The 27,549-nt window shown below is 34.7% G+C and overlaps 1 protein-coding gene across 3 annotated transcripts in view; it reads right to left on the reverse strand.

The window, feature by feature from the left end:
• HDX (highly divergent homeobox) overlaps positions 1-27,549 on the reverse strand; it is a 209,371-nt gene that overhangs the window by 9,183 nt on the left and 172,639 nt on the right. For all 3 annotated transcript variants that reach the window (XM_030933537.1, XM_030933539.1, XM_030933538.1), the window contains 3 exons: positions 20,321-20,528; positions 10,369-10,448; positions 6,943-7,026 (listed from right to left, as the gene is read on the reverse strand). In XM_030933537.1, the coding sequence (XP_030789397.1) occupies positions 6,943-7,026; positions 10,369-10,448; positions 20,321-20,528 (372 nt within the window). The remainder of the gene's footprint in view (positions 1-6,942; positions 7,027-10,368; positions 10,449-20,320; positions 20,529-27,549) is intronic.

The following is a 27,549-nucleotide window of genomic DNA, read 5'->3' on the forward strand; positions in this document are numbered from 1 at the left end:
TTGCCATTCAGAAAGCCAACTACTCAGAACGTAAATGGTTAATTTGCACAAAGAAAAGCCTGAAATTACTAAGACTGTCTTAAGTTGTTTGCTGAGCCTCCACGGATTAAGTAGGAGTCTGTTATTCCAAAAAATCTGAAAATGTACCACTGTGTACCATTAGTGTAAAAATCAGTTACTCTTTACTATTTTTGCTGGTTGCATAGGTAAAACAACTGGACTAATATTTGGGAGTATTCTAGTGCCAGGTCTACTGATAACTGTAAACTTGGGTGGGTGACACTCTTTACTCATCAGTAAAATGGTTATTATACTGGTAATCCCTGACAGTTCTAGCTTTGAGGGCTCTAACACTCAAATAAGATAATGGCCATGAAAGTGCTCTGAATATTCAGATTTACTATAAAAGCCACAGTAATCAAGAAAGGATGGTATTGCATAAGGGTAGACGTATCAACTGATAGAAAAACATAGAGATGAGAAATAAATCCCCACAAAAATGGTCGATTGATTTTCAACAAAGGTGCTGAGGTCACCCAATAGATAAAGTGTTGTTTTTCAACAAACAATGGTTAAACAAATGTAAATCCACATGCAAAAAAAAAAAAAAAAAAAAAAAAAAAAAAAAAAAAAAAAAAAATCAACCCTTACCTCACATCATAGGCAAAATGTAACAAGACATGGATCATAGACCTAAAACTAAAATGCATAATAAAACTGAAACTTTTAGAGGAAAACAGAGGAGAAAATCTTTGTTACCTTGCGTTAGGCAAAAAGTTCCTTAAGTAGAACACAAAAATTATGGAACTTAAAAAAAAGAAAACTTTTATTTTAATTTATTTAGTTAAATCAATTTTATTTATTTATTTTTTTATTTAGAGACAGGGACTTGTTCTGTTGCCCATACTGGAGTGCAGTGGTACAATCATAACTCACTGCCACCTTGAACTACTGTGCTCAAGAGATCCTCTCACCTCATTAGCTAGACTACAGGTATGCACCACCATCCCTGGCTAATTGTTTTTTAACTTTTTTGTAGAAATGGGTCTCCCTATTTTGCCCAGGCTGGTCTTGAACTCCTGGTCTCAAGCAATCCTCCCACATCAGTCTCCCAAAGTGTTGGTATTACTGGGATACATTATTGTGCCTAGCCTCAAGAAAGACCTATTTTATAAAATGAGGTCAGGAGTTTTAAACCAACTTGGGCAACATAGGTCTCTACCAAATATATATATATATATACATATATATATATATGTATAGCCTGACATGGTATGGTGTGGTGGCATGCAGCTATAGTCCCAGCTACTCAGGAGGCTGAAGCAAGAGGACTGCTTGAGCCCAAGAGTTTGAGGTTGCGGTGAGCCATGATCACACCACCGCACTTCAGTCTCGGTGAGAGTGAGACCCTATGTCAACAAACAAAACAAAACAATACAAAAAACAACTTTGCTCTTTAAAATATATTGTAAAGAAAATAAAAAATAAAGCCATATATAGGGAGAAAATATTTTCAAACCATACATCTGACAAAGGACTTGGATTCAGAATGCATAAAGAACTTACAACTCAATTATGAGATGAGCAACAAAGTAAAAAGCAAAATATCTGAACACACTCTTCATCAAATAAAGTATCTGAATGACTAATAAGCACATGAAAATATGCTTAATGTCATTTGTCCTTAAAGAAATACAGATTAAAACTACTGACATATTACAATGTGTCAGTACTACTACTGACATATAACAAAGAGATACTACTACTGACATATTACAATAGTTAAAGAGATTGACAATACCAAGTGCTGACAAGAATGTGGAGCAATTAGAAGTCTCATACATGTTGACAAAAGGTGTCAACCTCTACAAAATGCTTGAAGAGATTGATTCTGAGCCAAATATGAGTGACCAATGGCCTGTAACACAACCCTCAGGAGATCTTGAGAAATGTGTCCATGGTGGTTGGGCCACCATTTGATTTCATGCATTTTAGAAAGACACAAGGCATAAATCTATATTTGTAAGTTGTACATTGGTTTGTTCTGGAAAAGAGGGGCAATGGAAGCAGAGGCTTCCAGGTCAAACACAGATTCAAAGATTTTCTGAATGGCAATTTCTTGAAAGAGTTATCAATAGAAAGGAATGTCTGAGTTATGATTGGGGGTTGTGGAGACCAAGGTTTTATCTTGCAGATGAAGGCTCCAGATAGCAGGCTTCAGAGAGAATAGATTGTAAGTGTTTCTTATCAGACTTAAAGAATCTGTTTTATCAGTAATTCCAAACGGGAGGAAGATATGATGAGGCATGGCCAGCTCGCCATTCCCATCATGGCCTGAACTAATTTTTCAGATTAACTTTGGAATGCCCTTGGCCAAGAGGGAGGGTTCATTCAGATGGTTGAGGGTCTTAGAATTTTATTTTTGGTTTGTTAATACATACATTTTTGGTGAAAGTGTAAAATGGTACAGCTACTGTGGAAAATATTTTGGCAATTTCTTATGAAATTCAACATAATCTTTCTTAACATAAGACTCAGCAATCCTACTTTGAGGTATTTGCCCAAGATAAATGAAAACACATGTCATAAAAAGACTTATCAATATTCATAGCAGGTTTATTTATAATAGTCCCAAACCAGAAGCAGTTCAAGACTTCATTAGCAGGTGAATAAACAAATTATGGTGGTGTTTACACAACTATGTCCACCTGTCAAAACTCATCTAACTGTATACTTAAGAAGAGGAATTTTACTGTATGAAAATTATGCATCAATTAACCTGGTTAAAAATAAAGTCTATCCCAAAGGGGCGAAACAAAACCTTTTCCTTCTGTCTAACTGACACTTTGTAACCTCTGACCATCATTCCCTTATTTCCCAATTTCCCGCAAGCCCTTGGTAACCACCATTCTACTCTCTGCTTGTTTGAATTTGATTATTTTTTATTGTGCACATAAATGAGAACTTGGTGGGAGTCTTTCTGTTTCTGGCTTATTTCATTTACCATAATGTTCTCCAATTCTGTCCATGTTTTTTTCAAACAACAAAATATTTTTATATGCTGAATTGTATGAATGGTGAATATGGTAAATAATAATAATATATTGTACATTTCAAAATCACTATGAGAAAAGTTGAGATGTTTTCATCACAAAATATGGTAATTTGTGGTGATGGATATGTTATGTAGTTTGATTTAATTAATCCACATTGTACTCATAAATCATAACAGCATTTTGTACCCTATAAATATACACAAATCTTGTCAGCTTGAAATTAAAAAGTAAAAATTATTGTAAATAAATAATCAGCCAGTTACCATTTCAAAAAATATGAAAGTAGGCTATGATTATTCTTCGCATCTGGCAAACTGGTCTCAAAATCATAGCAGGACTTTTAACAGCATTTGTTCACAAAACCAAATTAAAGTATATTACAATTAATTGGTTCTATGGGTATTTTTGTTGTTTCAATTGAGAGGATGCTGTAGTAATTATCATATTCAATCTATTAAGATGTTTACTATACCATTTATTTTATCAGCTTAGTTAAAAGCTTTTTTTACCTGATAAAACTGCTTCTTCTCAGACCATTTAATATCAAGTGAATCATCTGCACAAGTTAAATTCCTTATCCAGAGCACTCTATAAAAATCTAAATTATAAGTAAGCATTATAATATAATTCAACATACTCCTGTCATGATATATTTTACTAATTTTAAGCCTTTGCTTTATTAGTATTCATTGTTGGAGCAGTAGTATTAGTAAAGTGCTGACTAGGAAGTCTTTTCTAATACAAGAGATATACGTTATCATTATAGTAGTATGTGGTTTGAATGCACAGTCCTTCTTAGCTGCATTCACAGTGTATTGGGAAACATTAATTCACATTTACAAAAGTCATGAAGCATCTTTTGATATGCAGACTTCTAATTCTCCATGCAAATACTTCTCCTCCTCAGTATTTATGCAATGTTTGAAAAATATAAGCAGCTTTAATATAATTTAATATTGCAGACATTTTATTCACAGAACTGCTTTGCAAGCCTATTAAATACTTCCTAGATAACAGGCAGTAATGTATGTATACTTTCCAGATTTTCTAAGTAAATCAATGCTTGTGAGAGGAACTAGTATCATAACATCAGTTATTGAATTTCATAAAACAAGATCTATCTTATTTTTATTGTTGTTAAAGTCCTACCTACATTTTGAGTAAGCTTTGTTAATTCTTTGTCAAGATGATAGTAAGGAGAACTCCAGGTTCCACGTTGACAAGAGCTTTGATCTCTGAGCAAGCTATTAATGGCTGCCAAGTCTGAGGTGCTATTTTATGATGCGGTTACTCCTGCCTCAGGTACTGAGCCCATCAACGTATCTCATAAACATTTTGTGTTAGTTAGAATTCCGAAGAACATGGATTTCTAGTGATGTATCTCAATCAAAAACTCCACTATTGATGGTTGCATAGTAATAAGTGTCAAATGCACCATTGGAAACATTCTTTCAGTTTGCTACATGAAATCCCAAGAATGACAGACTGAATAATTCAGTGTAGGGGAAAAAATACAATGATCCAGCTCCTGATTTTATGTAAATGAGTACTTGCATAATAGTTTTAAAATTATTTCCAAAGATAAATTAAGTCATTTGTTCACTCACTCAGCAACTACTATAGCTATAGTTATAGTTGAACAGTTATGAGACAGACTCTCAACCAGGTAACACATAGGTGAATAAAGTAAGTCTCTTCTCACAAGAAGTTTATGATGAATATATCATCATGTGCTGTATAACAACGTTTCAGTCAACAGTGTGCAACATATAATGACAGTCATCCCATAAAATTATAATTGAGCTGAAAAATTTCTATCACTTAGTGACGTTGTAGCCATCATAACGCCATAGTACAATGATTAACTTCTCTATGGTAAGATACACAATACTTACCTTTGTGTTCCAATTGCCTACAGTATTCAATGCAGTGACGTGCTGTATAGGTTTGTAGCCTAGAAGCAATAGGCTATATCATACACGCTAGGTATGTAGTAGACTATATACATCTAGGTTTGTGTAAGTACACTCTATGATGTTTTGCACAATGACAAAATTGCCTAATAATGGGTTTCTCAGAATTTATCCCCATCATAAGCGATGCATAATGGTACTTAAGATATCAACAATGTGGTTTTCATCCCCAAACAAGAAACACTAGTATGTGTATACCAAGGGGTACAACATTTTCTCTGAAGACAGATTAAATTACTATACTGGTAGGGCTTTTTAAAATCAATATCTTGACATCAGTAACAAGAACTGCTATATGAGGTTTTGCTTACCTTTCCTTTAGAAGTAACAAAGTTCATGTGAGGTGAGTTGAAAAATTTTAAAATCATGATTACAAAAAGATATATTTTCTATATAGGTGCTGAATTTTGAAGATTAAAGAAAATAACTTTATGGAACTGCCAAGACAGAGGCAGTTATATAAAACATACAAGAAAATCCCTAATGGGGCAGTAAATGACCGCTTGTTTCCACAGAATTTATTACAATGGAAAACACTGGATTGATACAATGCTCTTTAGAGTTCAATGAAAATATTAACAAACATTTCTGGACTAGACACTCTGCCCTGCCCTACTCTGGTTTTTAGCACCAAACCTTTTCAAGTAGACTGCCACCCAAGAGGCGAGAGGTCTTGGAAAGAATCCTCTGAGTCCTGGGCCCAACCCTCTTTGACATATTTGAGAGTGCTAAGAGGAGTACACTTAACAGCTGTGCAATCCAGTCCTTTCGTCTGTAGTTTCCACAACCTGTGCCAAGTTGTGGCATGCGGAGACATTGTAATCCTGAACTGGGCATTTAGAAATATTATATGGCCGTGTAGGAGAGATTATCATAATCTCTTGTATTTCAGAACCAACAAATTTATAATTTTGTTAGTTGGAAATACAGTCGAAACATAGGATTTTATGAGTTCTTTAGCCATTTAGGAAATACATTTCAAAAGATATTTCCCTTCTGTGTTTACAATATTCAATATTTTAAAGCTTGACATGTTATGAATATTTGGAAAACAGAATCTGTTGGATGGCATACATTTCAATTATAGTAAAACTGAAAAGATTTTTGAGGAAATGACAGCTGTTGTACTTTCTGATTAAATACTATTTTCTGTTAACATTTTAACATTACTAATCTCTGCTTTGAACACTGATGACATTTCATGACAAGAACTTTTGTGTATGAAAAAGGCTGTGTGGCCAAAATTTCAGAAGGCCCCAAAGTTACCTAGTAAGATAGAATAATCATTATCAAAGGGACAACTTTTATAAATCTATGCAGAAAACATACTGACATACAGACTAATAGATTATGTTCAGATTTAATAAAAAAAAAATGTATAGCACCCTGTCAAAGGCAGCTTTTCAATTTAGTAACAAATGACATTAAGAAAAGGTCATCTGTATTCATACTCATTCTGTATTTGCTTTGGAAATTGTTTGTAAACTTCTCCTAGAACAGGTATATTATTATATTTTTAAAAATTATCTACAGAAGAAGTAAAAATTTAGGATAAAATTACCAAAGTCCACTGGAAAAAAATATCCCTTTTACCATCATTTAAAAATGAACTTTGGCTTTCGAAAAGCTTTGTTATACATTTCATGTTGACCACCACTAAGTACTGCCTCCATCCTGCCATATACCATCCATACATACTTCGCTCAGCAAACTCTTTGCCTAAGATCATAACCCCTAAACCAGACAGCAATAATTAAAATAATCAGCACTCTGACTGATATTCAAGTCGCCAGAAAGAATTAATGCAGAGCCTCAGAATGCTTAATTTATTAAATAGGAGTAACATAGGTATTGTAAAATTCTGCCTCATTTAATATCTTCTCTTAATAAATTCATAATTTTAATTTACTTACCTTATAATCCAAGAGAGAGTTTACTTGTTCTACTTCAGAATTACTTATCATGTCACTTTCTTCGTCATCAATAATTTCTATTTTCTGCAACAGAAGTAGAGAAGTTACAAATATATATCACATCATTCTTACTACACTCAGCAATGTATAGAAAATATGCATTCAATGTTCAGGTTGTCTAGTCTAGATTATCTGGAATGAACTCTGATAACTGACTGGCTCCTCAGTGTTACACATAGTGTGTGACTGAGCCACCTCCCTCTACCTTTAACTGATGACTGGTAAATAAAATCATAAATACTATTTAAAATAGAAAATGTCTTTTTACAATATCCCTAACAAAACAGGCGAACTGCTTAAACAGCACCCTCCAGTGACAGGAAATTCACTTCCTGTAATGGTAGTCTATTTTAATGGGGGTAAACACACAATTGATGGAATAGGTTTCTTTTGTAAGTTTCCACATGCCTCTTTGTGACTTCTAATGTAAAATGTCAGCATATGACATATTCCAAAATCAAATACCATTTTTAAAAATTCCAATATTTACTTCACACTGCACAACTTTAGCTCAACAACTAATTAAAAGCAGGCATCTATGGTATAATGATAAAAATATCATGATGATTTGTTTCCTTCATTGAAGAGTGACATCCAGGATGAGGAGGTGGAGAGAGAGGAAAAGGGAGAAAGAGAAAGGAGAGAGACAGATTAAATTATCTTTAGCTTTTTTTAAAAAAAGTCATAGCATAGCTTGTACAATATCTTGCCCACAGTAGGTACTAATACTAATTAAATATCTGTCGAAAGAATGAACAAAACTGTTCAGCGTTGATGAAAAAAAAAAAAAAAGACCAATGAGCTCCAACCATGAGGGGGCAAGTTCTCTAATCACATGATTTTTTTTTTTTTAAAGGAAAAAAAGGTATAAATAAACCAGCTCTATTTTTTTCTTCCGCATGTAAAAAACACAGTTAAGAAAAAATGTCTTTAAATATTTAAACCCTGCCAACCCAAAGAAAAATTTTAAAAAAGGAAAAACTAAGCTATATTCAGTCACTAGACGGTCTTTTAAGAACAAGCACATAAATAGCAACATGTTGTAGGCAGAATTTGAAATCAGGCTTCCTACCCTGTCTATGTGTGTGTGTGTGTGTGTACACACACACATACATATATGCACACACATACAAATATATTTATATATGGTGATTAAAAGTCACCAATTAACTTGGAATGATTATATTTAATATATTGCATATGAGGACACGATACTATTACAGGGTTTGTGACCTGCAGGCTTTTGAGTCAGGAAAACAGCTGCAGTGAAATTACTTTCTACTGCTGCCTGCAGATGAATCCAGTATTTTGTTTTCTATTCTAATCTCTATAAAATTGGGGCTTCATCATGTCAGCTCTTCCAAGACCTCATATTTGATATTTTTTGATATGTTTTAGATTCTCTATATATTTGGATTGGCTCTGGGAAAAAGGAGCTAGACAATTCAGGGAGGGACGCACCAAAGACCACCGTATAGATGTGTGCATTTAAATAGGTCTTATATGTCTGTTTGATTTGTCAACCATGAATAATTGGGGGCACTCAAAAGTTACAGGCAGAGGAGATTACCCTTTGAAAGTTTGGAGTTTTGTTTCTAAAAAATTAATTGCTTTTTGAAAAATTAGGTGCCTAAATGACTGTGAGTCATCACATGCCATGGCTTCATTCATTATCTTCAAATATCCGCTGCAAAGGAGATTCAACACAGAGAAATTCAGACTCAAAATGAGCATATCTTTAAAGGGAAAGATGTTTCAATTTGTAAACTGTATATTACTTGCATACTAAAACTCAAATATGTAGCAGAAGATTATTAGTTGGTGGAATTTAAGATGAGCACAATTCATAACCACGGAAAACAATTACTAGTAGCTATCTAATAAAAACACGACTTTGCGTCATAATCAAAGCTGTTTTCCTGTATGCTGGTTGAACTTAGTGTTAGAAGGGTCAAACATTGACTTCAACCAGGACTCAAATCAGTAAAACACAATCCTAAACTATATTCTGCTTATAGAAAACACTGGTATATATTATTGTTATTTAACAAACAAACAAACAAACAAAAAACAACAAACAGCAAGACTATTTTATGCTCTCAACTTTTATTAAAGACACGTGACAGGACTACGCAGTGAAATAAATAATGCTTGTAGTGAAAGTCAAGGTAGACCCTAAAGTCACAGCTGTTTTGTAACCAAAAAAAGTCAATTATTTGGCTATTTTTAGTGGCTGCAATCAAATACAGAACGCTGATTCAAAAGCAAAAACAAAAGGACAATGACATTCCCCTTTATATCTGACTCTTAATACCATTTTGATTATAGGATTACTTGATAGGGCAGAATATAAACAGATGTTGCTAAAACAGTTGCATAGAGAGCATCACTACCTGTTTACATTTTCACAAAACCGAGTTTACTCCACGCACAACCTGCTTCTATTTGCTATTCAAGCATTTAATACTACCTTTCCTCCTATATTGTGATTTTTAAGATGACTAACCAGAGTACAATTTAACTATTAATAGGAGGAAAAAGAGTTCCAAACACACCATAGATAGGTATGTTCTGAACAGAGAACTCAGAGTCAGAAATTTTTGCATACACGTGCCACAACTAAAAAAGGTTTCCTTCAGGATCTCATGCCAAACTCTGTTTTAATTCTGCCATCTGTCAAATAGGTAGAAATCTGCTCTTTGCTAACCGTGTTGAAGAAAAATAGCTTGTTGGCCGGGCGCGGTGGCTCACGCCTGTAATCCCAGCACTTTGGGAGGCCGAGGCGGGCGGATCATGACGTCAGGAGATCGAGACCATCTTGGCTAACACGGTGAAACCCCGTCCCTACTAAAAATACAAAAAAAAAAAAAAAAAAAAAAAAAAACTAGCCGGGCGTGGTGGCGGGCGCCTGTAGTCCCAGCTACTCAGGAGGCTGAGGCAGAGAATGGCGTGAGCCCGGGAGGCAGAGGTTGCAGTGAGCCGAGATCGCGCCACTGCACTCCAGCCTGGGCGACAGAGCGAGACTCTGTCTCAAAAAAAAAAAAAAAAAAACAAACAAACAAAAAAAAAAAACCAAAAAGATAAATAAGAAAAATAACTTGTTATATATAAAATATCATATACGTACCAAGTATTGGGTTTTTATATTTGCAAATCTCCTCAATCAAAAAATTAGTGATACAAATGACATTTTAACTTTTATTTAAACTAAGCCCTCAAAGATATGTAATTTCACTGGAAATAGTTTTGTTTTGGTTTGTGAAGTGGAGCAAGACTTTATTCTGAAAATGAGAATATTTTCACCAACTGGATACTTGGGCTTGTAATCAACCATATAATGAGAAAAGAATTTCAAACTGTACATACCACATTCTCTGTGGATACTGCATGGTGGTCCTCTTCCTTATGAGCCGTTGCCTCATTTGGAACAACTTCACTGGGCTCTTCTATAGAAAAAAAAAAAAAAAGCCATAATTTCGTTTTTCATTTCGCAAAACTTTCTTGAGAATACTATTTTCAAGATCATTTAAATAATTTCTCTATTATAAAAAGACACAAATGGCAAATTCATTTCACACATGTTTGATGAACAATTCTACTTCAAACGATGTATTCTAAAGAAATAAGTAGAGATGGGGGAAAATACAAGGATGGTCACCACTGTCCTATTTGTAATTGAAAAAATGGACAAAAACTGTATCCTTAACAATAGAGGAATAGAGAAATTTAGAATCTATCTCTATAATAAATATTATGAAGCCACCAAAATTGAAGTAGAAGAACGGTAGTGATAAGGAAAATATTCATGGTTTACTGGCAAGTGAAAAAATGAAGGTAACAAAACCTATTTTGTGGATACATATAATATTAATTTTATTTTAAAATATATAAACTTTACTATATAATTTACATAAATTTATTTTATTTATTTATTTATTTATTTTTTTTATTATACTTTAAGTTCTAGGGTACATGTGCATAACGTGCAGGTTTGTTACATATGTATACTTATGCCATGTTGGTGTGCTGCACCCATCTACTCGTCAGCACCCATCAATTCATCATTTATATCATGTATAACTCCCCAATGCAATCCCTCCCTCCTCCCCCCTCCCCCCTCCCCATGATAGGCCCCAGTGCGTGATGTTCCCCTTCCCGAGTCCAAGTGATCTCATTGTTCAGTTCCCACCTATGAGTGAGAACATGCGGTGTTTGGTTTTCTGTTCTTGTGATAGTTTGCTAAGAATGATGGTTTCCAGCTGCATCCATGTCCCTACAAAGGACGCAAACTCATCCTTTTTGATGGCTGCATAGTATTCCATGGTGTATATGTGCCACATTTTCTTAATCCAGTCTGTCACAGATGGACATTTGGGTTGATTCCAAGTCTTTGCTATTGTGAATAGTGCCGCAATAAACATACGTGTACATGTGTCTTTGTAGCAGAATAATTTATAATCCTTTGGGTATATACCCAGTAGTGGGATGGCTGGGTCATATGGTACATCTAGTTCTAGATCCTTGAGGAATTGCCATACTGTTTTCCATAATGGTTGAACTAGTTTACAATCCCACCAACAGTGTAAAAGTGTTCCTATTTCTCCACATCCTCTCCAACACCTGTTGTTTCCTGACTTCTTAATGATTGCCATTCTAACTGGTGTGAGATGGTATCTCATTGTGGTTTTGATTTGCATTTCTCTGATGGCGAGTGATGATGAGCATTTTTTCATGTGTCTGTTGGCTGTATGAATATCTTCTTTTGAGAAATGTCTGTTCATATCCTTTCCCCACTTTTTGATGGGGTTGTTTGTTTTTTTCTTGTATATTTGTTTGAGTTCTTTGTAGATTCTGGATATTAGCCCTTAATTCTCAATAAAATACTGGCAAACCGGATTCAGCAGCACATCAAAAAGCTTATCCACCATGATCAAGTGGGCTTCATCCCTGGGATGCAAGGCTGGTTCAACATTCGCAAATCAATAAACGTAATCCAGCATATAAACAGAACCAAAGACAAGAACCACATGATTGTCTCAATAGATGCAGAAAAGGCTTTTGACAAAATTCAACAGCCCTTCATGCTAAAAACGCTCAATAAATTCGGTATTGATGGAACGTACCTCAAAATAATAAGAGCTATTTATGACAAACCCACAGCTCATATCATACTGAATGGGCAAAAACTGGAAAAATTCCCTTTGAAAACTGGCACAAGACAGGGATGCCCTCTCTCACCACTCCTATTCAACATAGTGTTGGAAGTTCTGGCTAGGGCAATCAGGAAAGAGAAAGAAATCAAGGGTATCCAGTTAGGAAAAGAAGAAGTCAAATTGTCCCTGTTTGCAGATGACATGATTGTATATTTAGAAAACCCCATCGTCTCAGCCCAAAATCTCCTTAAGCTGATAAGCAACTTCAGCAAAGTCTCAGGATACAAAATTAATGTGCAAAAATCACAAGCATTCTTATACACCAGTAACAGACAAGCAGAGAGCCAAATCAGGAATGAACTTCCATTCACAATTGCTTCAAAGAGAATAAAATACCTAGGAATCCAGCTTACAAGGGATGTAAAGGACCTCTTCAAGGAGAACTACAAACCACTGCTCAGTGAAATCAAAGAGGACACAAACAAATGGAAGAACATACCATGCTCATGGATAGGAAGAATCAATATCGTGAAAATGGCCATACTCCCCAAGGTTATTTATAGATTCAATGCCATCCCCATCAAGCTACCAATGAGTTTCTTCACAGAATTGGAAAAAACTGCTTTAAAGTTCATATGGAACCAAAAAAGAGCCCGCATTGCCAAGACAATCCTAAGTCAAAAGGACAAAGCTGCAGGCGTCACGCTACCTGACTTCAAACTATACTACAAGGCTACAGTAACCAAAACAGCATGGTACTGGTACCAAAACAGAGACATAGACCAATGGAACAGAACAGAGTCCTCAGAAATAATACCGCACATCTACAGCCATCTGATCTTTGACAAACCTGAGAGAAAGAAGAAATGGGGAAAGGATTCCCTATTTAGTAAATGGTGCTGGGAAAATTGGCTAGGCATAAGTAGAAAGCTGAAACTGGATCCTTTCCTTACCCCTTATACGAAGATTAATTCAAGATGGATTAGAGACTTAAATGTTAGACCTAATACCATAAAAACCCTAGAAGAAAATCTAGGTAGTACCATTCAGGACATAGGCATGGGCAAGGACTTCATGTCTAAAACACCAAAAGCAACGGCAGCAAAAGCCAAAATTGACAAATGGGATCTAATTAAACTAAAGAGCTTCTGCACAGCAAAAGAAACTACCATCAGAGTGAACAGGCAACCTACAGAATGGGAGAAAATTTTTGCAACCTACTCATCTGACAAAGGGCTAATTTACATAAATTTATTATACAAATATGTAAATTTTTATGGAGAAGCACTAGGACTGTTTCCACCAAGACATTGCCATTACTATTTCTAGATGGAATTATGGATAATTTTTAATTTTTCTTTCTTTTTGTTTATATGTGTTTAAATATTTTTCTACAATGAACATTTGTTTCTCATTCAAATAAGGAAAAAGTGATAACATAATTTTCAAATCTATGATATAAAACCATAAATCCAGAGCATTTTCAGTTTTGTGAATGTATGTGTGTACAAACACACTTCTGTATATATGCTAAGAGAAAAGAGTGGCAAAAATATCCCCTCATCCTTATTTTCAGAAGGGTTATCATTGAGGAATAGGATTGTTTCTATTTTTTATTGTATTTCCCAGTACTTTCTAAAATGAACATTTATCCCTTTTCTGATCAAAATTCAATATTCTAAAAATGAGAAAATAAGTAAAAGAAATAAATTAATTCAGAGAAATCAGACTCCAAAAAACTCTCCAGGCTGAGCTAGGGGAACTGATTGGTTCAAGGCACAGGGTGTCTGCATGTATAATCCTTTCTGTTTCAGATTACCCTCCACCAGCCCCTTAAAAAAACAAGGTAGCAATGTTCTTCTCTATCTTTTTTCTTTTGGCACAGACATGTCGTGGAGATTATTTGAATAAATACTAGTAGAATTTCTTGATTTCACGGTAACTGACATTTTACTTCACCTTCGGAAGCAGAACAAAAATATTTATCAGCCCTCACAAATTTTTCTAAGTCTATTCCTTTTCATGGAAAGAAATGTAAGGGTGCCTTGTATGAGCACAGGGGAATTATTAAGAGGAAAATGTGTTTGATCCAGGAACTCACATATGACTATATAGAGAATTCAAGTTTAAGATATTCAGAAAACTCTTACCAGAATTTTGATGCAAAGCCCATTATAAACACAATTTAAATGTTTTTGTCTCCTCTGCTATATTTTTTAAAAATTAAATTTTTGGCGGTATATTTGAGATATACAACATGATGTTATAAGATACACACATACACACATACATATAAATTGTTTCTGTAATGAAACAAGTTAACATATCCATTATCTCACATAGTTACCCATCCCCACCCACGAGCAGCTATAATATATTCCTTTAGCAAAAATCCTGAATAGAGTACATTTATTAATAGTAATCCTCATGTTGCATATTAGATCTTTTGACTTACTCATACTACATATTTGCTACTTTTTATCACTTGACCTGCATTTCCCTATTTCCTCTCCCTCCTATTCTGATCCTGGTAACCTCTTTTTTTTTTCTCTATCTGCATATATTTGACTGTTTTTCCCCCCTACCATTTGCCACAACATGGATAGACCCTGATATGGCTTAGGTCTGTCTCACGTCAAATTGCAATCCCCAATATTTCAGTTGGAGCCTGGTGGGAGGTGATTGGATCGTGGGGGTAGATTTTCCCTTTGGTGCTGTTCTTGTAAGAGTGAGTGAGTTCTCAAGAGATCTGGTGTTGAAAGTGGGTAACACCTCACCCCTCTTCCTCCTGTTCCAGCCACGTAAGACCTGCCTGCTTCCCTTTCACCTTCTGCCATGACTGTAAATTCCTGAGGCCTCCCTGAGAAGAAGCCAGCAACATGCTTCCTTTACAGTCTGCGGAACTGTGAGCCAATTAAACCTCTTTTCTCTATAAATTACCCAGTCTCAGGTATTTCCTTATAGCAGTGCTAGAACAAACTAATACAGACCTGCAGGACATTATGCTAAGTGAAATAACTGAACACAGAAAGAAAATATTGCATGATCTCACTTATATGTGAAATCTTAAAAACATGTCAATTTATTTTTTTTAAAAGAATGGTTCATAGACAGAGGAGCCTTTACCTACTCATTATTTAGACATTTCAAATCACAGACATTTCAATTCCTATGTAATCAGCAACAAAATGTAATGAAGGAAGGGAAAAAATGTCATCAGACAGTATTAGCACTAGTGGCCTCAGAAGAGAGTTTATATTGCTCATCAACAACGTAACATTCTTTACAGGTTTGCCTTATATTCCTATTCTCCTTTTCTCATAACTGTGTACACAGTTCTGCTTTACTGGAAACATATTTTGTATATGGTTTGGTTATTTTAGAAGATTTAAATTAAAGCTATATTGAGGATTTCTAAAATAAAAGGATGTGAAGTGATACAGTTGAATAAAGAATGTTTTCTTTCACTTACAGAAGCTTCAATATTTGTGAATGTTTGAAATCTAAACACTATCTATGTGCCTGGTAATTCCCCAAGAAAAGCAACTCTGCTAATTGGATAATAAAGTGGAATTATTACCCAGTTAAAGCTCTAGAGGGCGCTTTATGTGGTGGCTCTATATACTCACACTAAGTAACTGCATGTAGAATTATCTTTCATGTGCATACCCATATAATAGATACAGCCGAAAAAAAAAAGAGGCTTTGATGTAAAATTCAATGACATAGATGAATTGTTCTCATCTTTTAAAATTTTGCTTCTCGGGATAGTAAAAATCTTTAAAATTGTTCAAACATAAATTTATTTTTCACATTCTATTAACTGTAGATACAGAAATTAAGGAGCTCAGCCATCTAGCTATTACTTTTGCTAGAGTTTGCAGTTGTGGGAGGGGTGAGCTCAGGCAGGGTTTTTTTTGTTTTTGTTTTGTTTTGTTTTGTTTTGTTTTTTATCTTTCCTAACAACACTTCTTTTCTCTTCACCACTACACAGGGAAAGGGAAGGTGGGAGGTGGAAGGCAGAAATTAGAGGTAAGTCAGAAGCTCTAATACGTATTAGGGAAGTATCTACCCTCTCAGAAACAAACGAATGGAACTGAAACTGCTAAAAGACCAGCAGCACTTTTTTTGACTCTTACTAAAGCTGCCTTTTACTGCAATAAAAAAAAATCTTAATTTTTGCTTATACAGATTTTTCTAGAATATTTTAATGTGATTTTCAATTGATTTTTAATACATAATATGTAACCCTAATTTAAAGAAATCTTTCCCTTCTTAGATATGCAGAAGACTCTAATGCTACTGAATCAATAGCCCTATTATAAGCAGTCTGAATTTCAGTTGTTAGGTTTTTGAAACACTATGGGCACTTAATTTTATAATAATCTAAAAATTATTTTTTCTTTATATTTCTTAGATGTAACTAATGGAAATTTCAAAATAGAAATATATTTAAATACATTTTCATAAACTGGAAGGAAAATGGTTAGCATATTTTAAAGGCGTGATATTAGTTTAGGCCAGATGATATGATTCACTTAATCAAATGAATCGGATTAGTATTCCCCACTAGCAAAATGAGGAAAAGAATAGGACATAACTAGTAGGAAACTGTACCAAAAACGGCTCTTTTCAGTATCTGAAAAAGACTTTTTGCTTTTCTCTTGCAATTTCTGTGAGAATGAAAAGGTTACCATGCAGCTGTGAAAAATAAGCCACCGATCAAAAATTCTAGGCAGTCACACTTCTGATCAAGTGTTTTTTGATTCATGTATTAAATTCTCTTTCTTCTTTTTATCGTTGTGTCTTGATTACTATGCCAGCTATTTAAAGAACACACCATGACAAAGAATGTCAATGTAGGAGCAGTGGTCCATTCAGAGTGGACCATTAAGTGGTCTTTAAAATTAACTTTCACTTTTTTTCTTCAACTACTTATTTTTTAAAATTATCTTTTAGGTGGAGAAGTGGGAGTTGGGAAATGAAACTTCACTTAGGGTCTTCTGTACTTTCTCTGAATATTTTCTCTCAGCTTACCCACTCAACCACAGAAACACACAAATCGCTACTTCCCCACTCTCCTTCAACTAGCCACCACTCAGCAGGCTCTAAAGCACCAGTCATGAGTCGTTGGGAATATCCAAGTATCTCCAGGCACATGCAATTTAGTAAACACTAACAAATGACAGAAATGATTTAAAGGACCAATTATATTAGAAATAAAGGGCTTGGAAATGGTGCAATGTTTCTTTTTTTCTCGATAATTTTAAAATCTGCCTCACTATTTTCCTGTACACTCAATTTTCTTTTATCATCTTCAATATGAAGAACAAATGTTAGGAGAGAGAGAGAAAGACAGAGAAGAGAGAGAGAGAGTGAGAGAGAAAGTGAGAGAGAGAGAAACTTGAAAATTCACATTGATAATCTTTCAAATACCTGATCTTAAAATACATGGCCCTCTTAATACTAGTAGATTTGCTTTCCCTTTCATTACTCAACCTACTGCAATCTGTTTGCCTCTCCTCTTCCCATGCAGTTGATTGCTTTTTTAAAAGAATTTCTAAAACACCAAATTCAATGGCTTTCTCATCCCTTTTTCTACCTAATTTCTATGAGACCATGAGACTACTGAAATAATGACACCTTTTCCTTCTGAAATCTCTTTATTTATTTATTCTTCTTAATTTTAGAGACAGAAGTCACTACGTTGCCCAGGCTGGAGTATAGTGGCTATTCACAGGTGCAATCAGAACACACTGAAGCTTCAAACTCCCAACCTCAAGGGATCTTTTTTGCCTCAGCTTTCCAAGTAGCTGAGACTACAGGCATGCCACTGCACCCAACTCTTGCCTTGGTTTTAGGAAAAGCATACCGTCCTGCCTCTTCTGTTTCTGAATGTTCTTTCAGTGGCTCCCTTTTCTCCTCCAACTCCCAAATCTGGATATTTATCAATACACAGTCTTTGTTCATTGTCCTTTCTTGTTTTTCATTTCTCACTTAACTAAATCTTCAATTTTCATGGTTAGATATTTTTTGCCTCAATGTGGGTGACTTCCATATTTCTTCTTACGTCTTAAGGCCTCATCTGAGTTTCACACTCATATTATCCAAAGGCCTGCTTGGACAGCTCTACATGGATGTCCAAACACTATATAAAATTCAATACATGCAAAGCTGAATTCATCTTCTTACAGTATTCTATAAGTTTAATACAATGCCAAGAAAAATCTCGAATGAATTTTGGCGAAGGAAATTTGGAAAAGGCATGCTTAAACAGTTCAAATTGTATGACTAAACAATTCAATAATCAATCTACTACAAAGCAAAGAAGAATGAGTGCCCTACCGGATATTAAGACATATTATAAAGCCACAGTTGTAAACCATCAGATCAGTGTAACAATAAGAAGTCTCAAATTTGACCCACATGTGTATATGTGTACGCCTGCATGTGTGTGTATATGTGTGTGTGAGAGAGTGTGTGTGTGTGTGTGTATTTAATAAAAAGCTACATTCCAACTCACTGGTAAAAGATGAGTTATTCAACAGATGGTGTAGGGACTATTAGTTAACCATTTGGAAAAATAAAATTGGATGTATTCACACATCTTAAAGCAAAATTAATTCTAGGTGAAATAAATATCAAGTTGTACAAATTAAACTATAAGGATACTAGAGGCAAATGTAGGGGTATATTTACATGATTGTAGTACAAGGAAAGACTGTAATTATGACCCAACGTCAGAAACCATAAAGGAAAGTACTGGTAGATTTGAAAACTTAAAAATTACAAAAGACAATCTGACATCGGAAAACATCATAAGCAAAATTAAAAGGCAAAAAATAAACTGGAAAATATATTGTAAGTATTCTAAACAGAGCTCAATGAAACCAAAAGCAAAATGAGAAACGTCATGATCCTTTTTGTTTCTCAATCACAGATACAAAATCCTATATATTGTATGATTCAATTTATAGAAAATGCCCAGAAAAGACAAATTAATATCATCATGAAACAGATCAGTGACTTCCTGAAGTTTAGAGTGGGGAGAGGGAGTGACTGCAAATGGGCTAAAGGGAATTATTGGAGTGATGAAAGTGATATAAATTCAGATTTCAGTGATGATGATGGTTGTGGAATTGCATAAAATTTACTAAAAATCATTGAATTCTTTATTTAAAATGAATGATTATATTTTGAGACAAAGTGTCACTCTGTCATCCAGGTTGGAGTACAGTGGCACAATCAGTTGAGCTCCCTGCAGCCTCAAACTCCAGGGCTCAAGTGATCCTCTCACCTTAGACTCCTTAGTAGCTGGGACTGTAGCTAATTAAAACAACAACAACAACAACAAAAACAAACGAACAAACCAAAAACCACGTTTTGTAGAGATGAGGTCTCATAATGTTGCCCTGGCTGATTTCGAACTCCTGAGTTCAAGCAATCATTCCATAACAGTCTCCCAAAGTTCTGGGATTAGAGGTGTTAGTCACCTCACATGGCCTTACAATGGATGAATTTTATGATGTGTAAATTAAATCTCAATAAAAGTGTTAATAAAAGTATGTCAGAAAAGAATCATATCTACGCTTGAGGACAAATGAAACATACTTCTCATGGACAGATAGTGTCATTACATGATATTATTTGAATTCTCTTTTAGAGAAACATTGAGAGGTATCATAAAGATAATCCAGACTAATTATCTTTAGCAGATGAGGGAACTAAACCCCAATTAAATACTTAGCATGAAAGTCTCATGAAAAGTCACATGAAAAGCTAGGAGTTGCATCCAGATTTCCTGACTACTAGCCTGGTATTTGTTACATTATGCCATACTCTTTCATTACAGTGTGTTTATAATGCTCTGACCTAAACTGACTAGAATTCCAATAAAATAAAAATCATTTACTTAATTATAATGTATGAATTGTAATAATCAACATTTATAAATGTAAGATTATTATTGTTGTAGATGAATGTTCCTTGTGATGACGATGTGGGAGATTGTTTAGGTGGAGGTATTAAAAATAAATCTATTCTTTTCAAATACTTGGCCAAATGTTTTGAAGACTCTAGACTTGAAGTGCAGTAAGCTGAAAAGCAAGTAAAAAATGCATCAAATTTACAAAGGCTATTATTAGAAGATTCAGCATATAAAGTACCTTGAGAGCTTCCTTCAGACAAACAGATGGATACTTCATCATTTCTGTCATTATCCTCTCCTACTTCAGGCCCAGCTTCCTCTCCTGGTGTGAGTGCAGATAAAGAACCAGACTCAGGCTGCTCAGAGAAATCAGCAGGGCCTCCTCTTGGAGGTGGAACTTCAATCCCCATTAAACGATATTTCCTTCTTCGATTCCCAATCCAAGTCTTTATGAGAGAAATATAGGAGGAATTTTTGTAAACATAGAGAACTTAGCAGTTCTGGCCAGTAAAATAATGAATGAATGCTGTATAAAATAGGATTTAAAGGAATAAATGGGTACATAGAAAGATAAAAACGTTTATGTCCATATGCTAAAATAAAAATAACTATGTTTTATATTTTTATAACTTATTTATTTTATTTATAATTGACACATAATAATTGCACATGGTTATGGGGTACAGTGTGACAGTGTGAGGTTTCAATACATGTACAGATTTTATAATGATCGACTCATGATGGTCAGCATGTCAATCACCTCAAAATGTTAATAGTTATGACTTTTACTTTAAAATATTTATTAGCAGAAAGAAGGTATTTATATAAATATTCATACTTTTAAGCAACATGTAGTCTATTGAGGATGACTTTTTTCTGTTTTTGTTTTGTTTCTCAAGAAAACGATTCACCAAATCTTTCAAAAGAAAAATAAACTGGTTCTTTTTCAAACAGCTATAACTCTAATTCATATCCTATTTCTAATCTTATTCTTCCCATGCAAAAATGTGCCCTCTGTTAATTTTGTTTGGCTTCATATTATTACCTTGGCATTTCAAGCACTCTGAAATTTCATTTTACTAAACTTACAACCAATTTTGAAGACATTTTGTAATGAAATAATTTTAGAGTCATGGGAAGTTTCAAAGATAAGTCTTGTTTATTCTTCACTCCATCTTCTCCAACTTCCATCTTACACAACTATAGCAAAATATCATAAAAAGGAAATTGATACTGTGAAATATGTGTGTATAGTTCTATGTCCCTTTATCACAGCATTCCTCTTCCTCTCCTTCCCACTATCCCTAATCTGTTTTCTCTCTCCATAACTGTGGTTTTTCAAGAATATTATATAAATGGAATCATGCAGCATGTGACCTTTTGAAATCAACTTTTTCAATTCAGCATAATTCCCTGGAGATTCGTTCAAGTTATGTGTATCGAGCCCATTCATTTTTATTCCTAAGCAGTATTCCATGATATATGTTTACCCATGTTTGTTTAACCATTTACCTGTTGAAGGATGCTTGCATTGCTTCAAATTTTTTTGCTTATTATATATAAAGCCATTGTGAACAGTAACTTGCAGGTTTTATGTAGACATCGTTTTTATTTTTCTAAGATATTGGCACAAGGATGCAAATTATGGATCATATGGCTATATGTTAAGTTTTATAAGAAACTGTCAAATTGTTTTCCAGAGAAACTGTTCCATTTTACATTCTTATCAGCAATATATGAGAGATCCAGTTTCTTAGCATTCTTGCTATCATTTAGTATTGTCAGTATTTTCTAAAAACTTTTAGCTGTTCTCATAGGTGTATGTAGCAACAGCTCAACAAGTTCTTAATGTTGACCATATTTCCATGTGCTTATTTGTCATCCATATATTTGCTATCCTTTTCGGTGAAATGTCTCTTAATTTTCTAATTGAAGTGCTTGTTTGTTTTCAGAGTTGAGTTTTGAGAAGTTCTTTATATATTCTAAATATGAGTTATGTGTCATATATGTGGTTTGCAAATATTTGCTCCTAGTCTGTAGCTTGAATTTCTGTCCTGTTAGTCTTTGGCAGCACAAACTTAACACTGCTCAAAAAATAAAGGATATTAATTTAAAATAATAAACAATGGGTTCACTGAAAAGACTGGTAAACTTGGCAAACATCTAATTGTTAAATACAGTTTAACATGGGCCTGGTGACTGGTGAGCACCTGTAGTTGCATATATTTGGGAAGCTGAGGTGGGAGGATTGCTTAAACCCAGGAGTTCAAGGCTGCAGTGAACTATGACCACATTACATTATACATAGTTTAACATAATTTTTATCAAATTCCAGCAAGATTTTTGTAGATACATATGAGATAATTCTAAAATTCATATGAAAGTAAAATGAGTGAGTATGGCTAAAACAGTATTGAATAAAAAAGAATAAAGTGGAAAGAATGTATCTACCTAATTTCAAGACATTATATACTTACAATAATCAACAGTGTGTGCTATTAGCAGAGGGCTAGCCACAGATCACTGAAACAGAATAGAGAACCCAGAAATAGTCTTACACAAGTATGACCAGCTTAGCTGACTTTTGTCAAAGGTACAAAAAGAATTTAATAGGGGAAGGGTATTTTTTTTTTCAAGAAACAATGCTGGAGCGACTGGATATTCATAGGAAAACAAAAACAGACCCTGTCCTAAATCTCACACCTTATACAACAATGAACTCAAAATGCTTCATAGATTTAAACATAAAAAATAAAACTTTAGGCCGGGCGCGGTGGCTCAAGCCTGTAATCCCAGCACTTTGGGAGGCCGAGACGGGCGGATCACGAGGTCAGGAGATCGAGACCATCCTGGCTAACACGGTGAAACCCCGTCTCTACTAAAAATACAAAAACTAGCCGGGCGAGGTGGCGGGCGCCTGTAGTCCCAGCTACTCGGGAGGCTGAGGCAGGAGAATGGCGTAAACCCGGGAGGCGGAGCTTGCAGTGAGCTGAGATCTGGCCACTGCACTCCAGTCCGGGCGACAGAGCGAGACTCCGCCTCAAAAAAAAAAAAAAAAAAAAAAAAAAAAAAAAAAAAAAAAAAAAAAAAAAAAAAAAACTTTAAAACTTTTACAAGAGGGCATAGAGGAGAATCGTTGGGGCTTCAGGATTAGTGAAGAATTCTTAGAAATGGTAATAAAAAGTACAATCCACAGAAGAAAAGTAACTTCTGGGGTTTTGATTGGGATTGCATTGAATCTATAGATCAAGTTGGAAAAGAACTGAAATCTTGATATAATTGAGTTGTTCTATCCATGTCCATGGAATATCTCTCCATTTATTAAGGTATTTGTTTTTCTCCTCTGGCTTCTTTCAATTATTTTTCTTTATCATTGATTTTTGTAGTTGAGTATAATATGCCTAGGTGTAGTTTTTTATTGTTTGTTTTGCATTTATCCTGCTTGGCATACTCCAAGCATTGTGGATCTGTGGTTTGATATGTTACATTAATTTAGGGAAAATTCTCAGTTATTATGGTTTTGAATATTTCTTCTGTTCTATTTTCCTTTTTTTTTCTCTTTCTGGTGGTATTCCCATTGGACATATGTTACATCTGTTATATTTATCCCACAGTTTTTGTATATTATGTTCCATTTTTAATCAGTATTTTTGTTTTATGCTCTCCAGTTTTGGAAGTTTCTATTGATATATCATTAAGTTCAGAAATTCTTTCCACAGTCATGTCCAGTCTGCTAATGAGACCATCAAAAGCATTCTTCATTTCAGTTACTGTTTTTGGTCTCTAGCATTTGTTTTTGATCCTTTCTTAGAATGTTCATGCCTCTGTTTACATTACCATTCTGTTCTTGCATGTTGTCTACTTTCTCCATTAGTGCCCTTAGCATGTTAATCATAGTTCTTTCCAATTCCTGGTCTGACAATTCTAACATCCCTGTCATGTATGAATGTAGTTCTGATGCTTGCTCTGTCTCTTCAATTTCTTTTGTTGTTTTGTTTTTGTTTGTTTTTTGCCTTTTGGTATGCCTTGCCATTTTTTTATTAAAAGTTAAACATGATGTACTGTGTTAAAAGAACTGAAAGAACTAGGCATTTGGTGATGTAGTGTTAAGGTTAGGAGGAAGGTAAAGCATCCTATAGTCCTATGATGAGATCTCAGTCTTTTAGTGAACTTTTGCCACGGCCTGTGAACTTTACAAGTGCTTATCAGTTTTTCCTCTACCTTAGGTGGGACAGGATGGCTAAAGGGGACTGTATTTGGTTATAATTGTTGTTTATTTTTGCCCTAGGATAGTTAGGTCATGATAAAATCCCAATAGGCTAAGCTCTGGTAAAATATTTGTTCTTAAGAGCAGGCTTTCTTAACAGAATGTTCTAATGTTTCTTAAAAATGGTTACTTTTCCACTCTTCCTGTCAAGAGCATGAGGGAGTTTTTCTCCAATATTCACAGTGAGAATCTGATACAGCCTCTGGGAGTAAAACTCGCAAAAGTATCACCCCTTCCATGATTGCTCATGCTGGAGTTTCTAACTTTCCGACTTGTCTACACTGAGCCTCCAGCAATTCATCAGTTACAATTTAGGTTTTCCTGCCTTGGTACTGGTTCCCATGGAGGTTTCTGCTCATGGAATTCTGCTCCAGTAAGTTGTGATTCTCTGTATTTGCCTATTTGTCTCACCAATTTTGGGGTCAGTGGTTTGCTCAGTAACTTCACTTATCTGTCATATATAAGAAGAATTGTTGATTTTCAGTTTGTTCAACGTTTTATTTGTTAAGAAGAATGACAGCTTCTAGGCTCCTCACATGCCAGACCAGAAACTAGAAGTCCAATTTCATTTTATTCCCTTATGACTTCTTTAAAAATGTTTTATATACATATATGTGTGTGTGTGTGTGCACGCACGTGTGTGCACATATGGTTAGGGTTAGGGGTTAAGGAGGTTAGGAGTTAGGGTTAGGGTTTTTCCATATATATACACACACACATATATATAAACATATAGATTATGTATGTGTGTATATATGTACATCTATATGTTTACATATACACATATATGTACATCTATATGTTTACATATACATATATGCACACATATATAAACATATAGATGTAAAAACATAATTTACAAAATTAACATAATTTTTATCAAATAGATGTGTATGTGTGTGTGTATATATGTACATCTATATGTTTATATGTGTGTGTATATATACACATATATATATAGCAGCCCTAACCCCTAACATCCTTAACCCCTGACCCTAACCCTAACCCTATGTGTGCATGTGTGTGTGTACACACACACCATAGAAAACTACTTAGCCATAAAAAAGAATATAATCATGTCTTTTGTAGTAACATAAATGGAACTACAGGCCATTATTCTAAGTGAAATAACTCAAACAGATAGTCAAATACCACATGATATCACTTGTAAGTGGGTGCTAAACAGTGGGCACCCATGGCAATAGAGATTGGAATAATAGACAATGAAAACTCTAAAAGGTAGGAGGGTGGAAGAGGGGTGAGGGTTGAAAAATCACCTGTTGGGTACAATGTTCACTATTCGAGTGACAGGTACACTCAAAGCCCAGAATTCACCACCACACAATATATGTGTGTAACGAAACTGCACTTATACCCTTTAATCTACAAAATCTGAAAAAGACTCCCTCCTTGACCCATGGATTATTAGAAGTGTCTTGCATAACCTCTAAGTGTGTGGAGATTTTTCTGGCATCTTTCTGTTATTGGTTTCTGCTTTGATGCAATAGTGGTAAGGAACATATTCTGTATGATTTAGATTTTTAGAATTTATTGAGGTTTGTCTTATGGTCCAGGATTTACTCTGTCTTTTAGTGTGTTCCATAAGCACTTGAAAAGTGTGTATTTTATTTTTGTTGGGTTGTGCCTTCTATTAGTCAATTAGACCTTATTGATTGAGGGTGTTTTGGGGTTCTTCTATATTACTAATATTCTTCTATGTAATAACTATAGGAATTATTGAGAGAAGGGTGATGAAATCTCCAAATATAATTTTGGATTTGCTTATTTTTCTTTTCAGAATTTTTAGTTGTTGCTTCACATGTTTTGTAGTTCTGTGATACCTGATGTATACACATTCAGAATTGCAATGTCTCCTTGATATAATTTACCTTGCTATTGTTATATAGTGTCCCACTTTGTCCCCTGTAATTTCCTTTGCTCTGAAGTCTACTTTATCTTATATTATTGTATCAACTCCTGCTTTATTTTGATTCATGTTTGCATTCTGTATGTTTTATAGTCTTTTACTTTCAAACTACACATATCATGATATTTTAACTTATTGTAGACAACATCAAGTTAGGTCATTTTTAAAAATCCAATTTGCAAATCTCTATTTTTTAGTTTGTGAATTTAGATCTTTTAAATTTAATGCAATTATTTCTATGTTAAAGCTTAAATATGTCATTTCATTTTCTGCCTTCATTTCTTTTAGTGTCTTTAGTTGTATTTTTCCTCTGCATTACTGTGGCATATTTTTAAATATTTAGAATTCCATTTATATTTATGTATAGAACTCTTCTGTATCCCTTTGTATGACTTTTTAGTGATTGATCCAGGCTATCTATCTATCTATCTATCTATCTATCTATCTATCTATCTACCTATCTTATGAGAATCACAAGAGGGTAAAATTCCAGGTTGTCCATTGGATTTCCATTGACATCCACTGGGGAAGGAGACTCGTTTTACTCCTGGGTGGAGTTGGGAGTCCAGGAGCTCCAACAGGCATCTTCTGATACCACCCCAATGAGGAGGAGGAAGGGCTCATCATCACCTCTAAGTGCAGGAGGTAATAAAAGTCTTCTAGTGACATTGCAAGGGAATGGTGGAGAATGGATTTTTAATCCAGCTCTCCACTCTTTCTTATCTGACACCATCCCATCAGTGAGTGTTTTTTGTTTGTTTGTTTGTTTGTTTTGTTTTGTTTTGCTGGGGTGGGGGCATCTAGCTGTTCCACAATGTGGTGAGGCAGAAGTCTTGGTCCTCCACTTGGCCTTTTCTTGTAGGGGTGGGTGTGGCTGCAGATTTTCCCCGTGGTATTTGGCTGAAGTAAAGAGGTCATTATCTAAATATTTTCTGTCATGTTAGACTGCCCTTTTCCTGGTTCTTTGCTGAGACAGGTCAGGCTTTTCTTTTTCTTTCCTTTTTACCGTTTGTTTTCACCTACTGGTGTTTCTTGATTGTTGGCTTTTCCAGTATCTATTCTGGGGCATATGAAGCAAAAGAAAATCCAGGAAACTCACCATTGTGTGAGTGTCATTCATGGGGTCCCATGGTCCCTAGTAGATGTGACTTCTTTCCACCCTTGAGAATCTTCTTATGTTTCCTATTTATATAATATCCAGGGATTTTAGTTCTACTTAATGAGAAGAATAGGGAAAATTATGTCTACTCCATTTTCTCAGAAGCAACAGTCT

Source organism: Rhinopithecus roxellana, chromosome 7 (genome assembly GCF_007565055.1).
Source record: "Rhinopithecus roxellana isolate Shanxi Qingling chromosome 7, ASM756505v1, whole genome shotgun sequence".
Taxonomy (NCBI): domain Eukaryota; kingdom Metazoa; phylum Chordata; class Mammalia; order Primates; family Cercopithecidae; genus Rhinopithecus; species Rhinopithecus roxellana.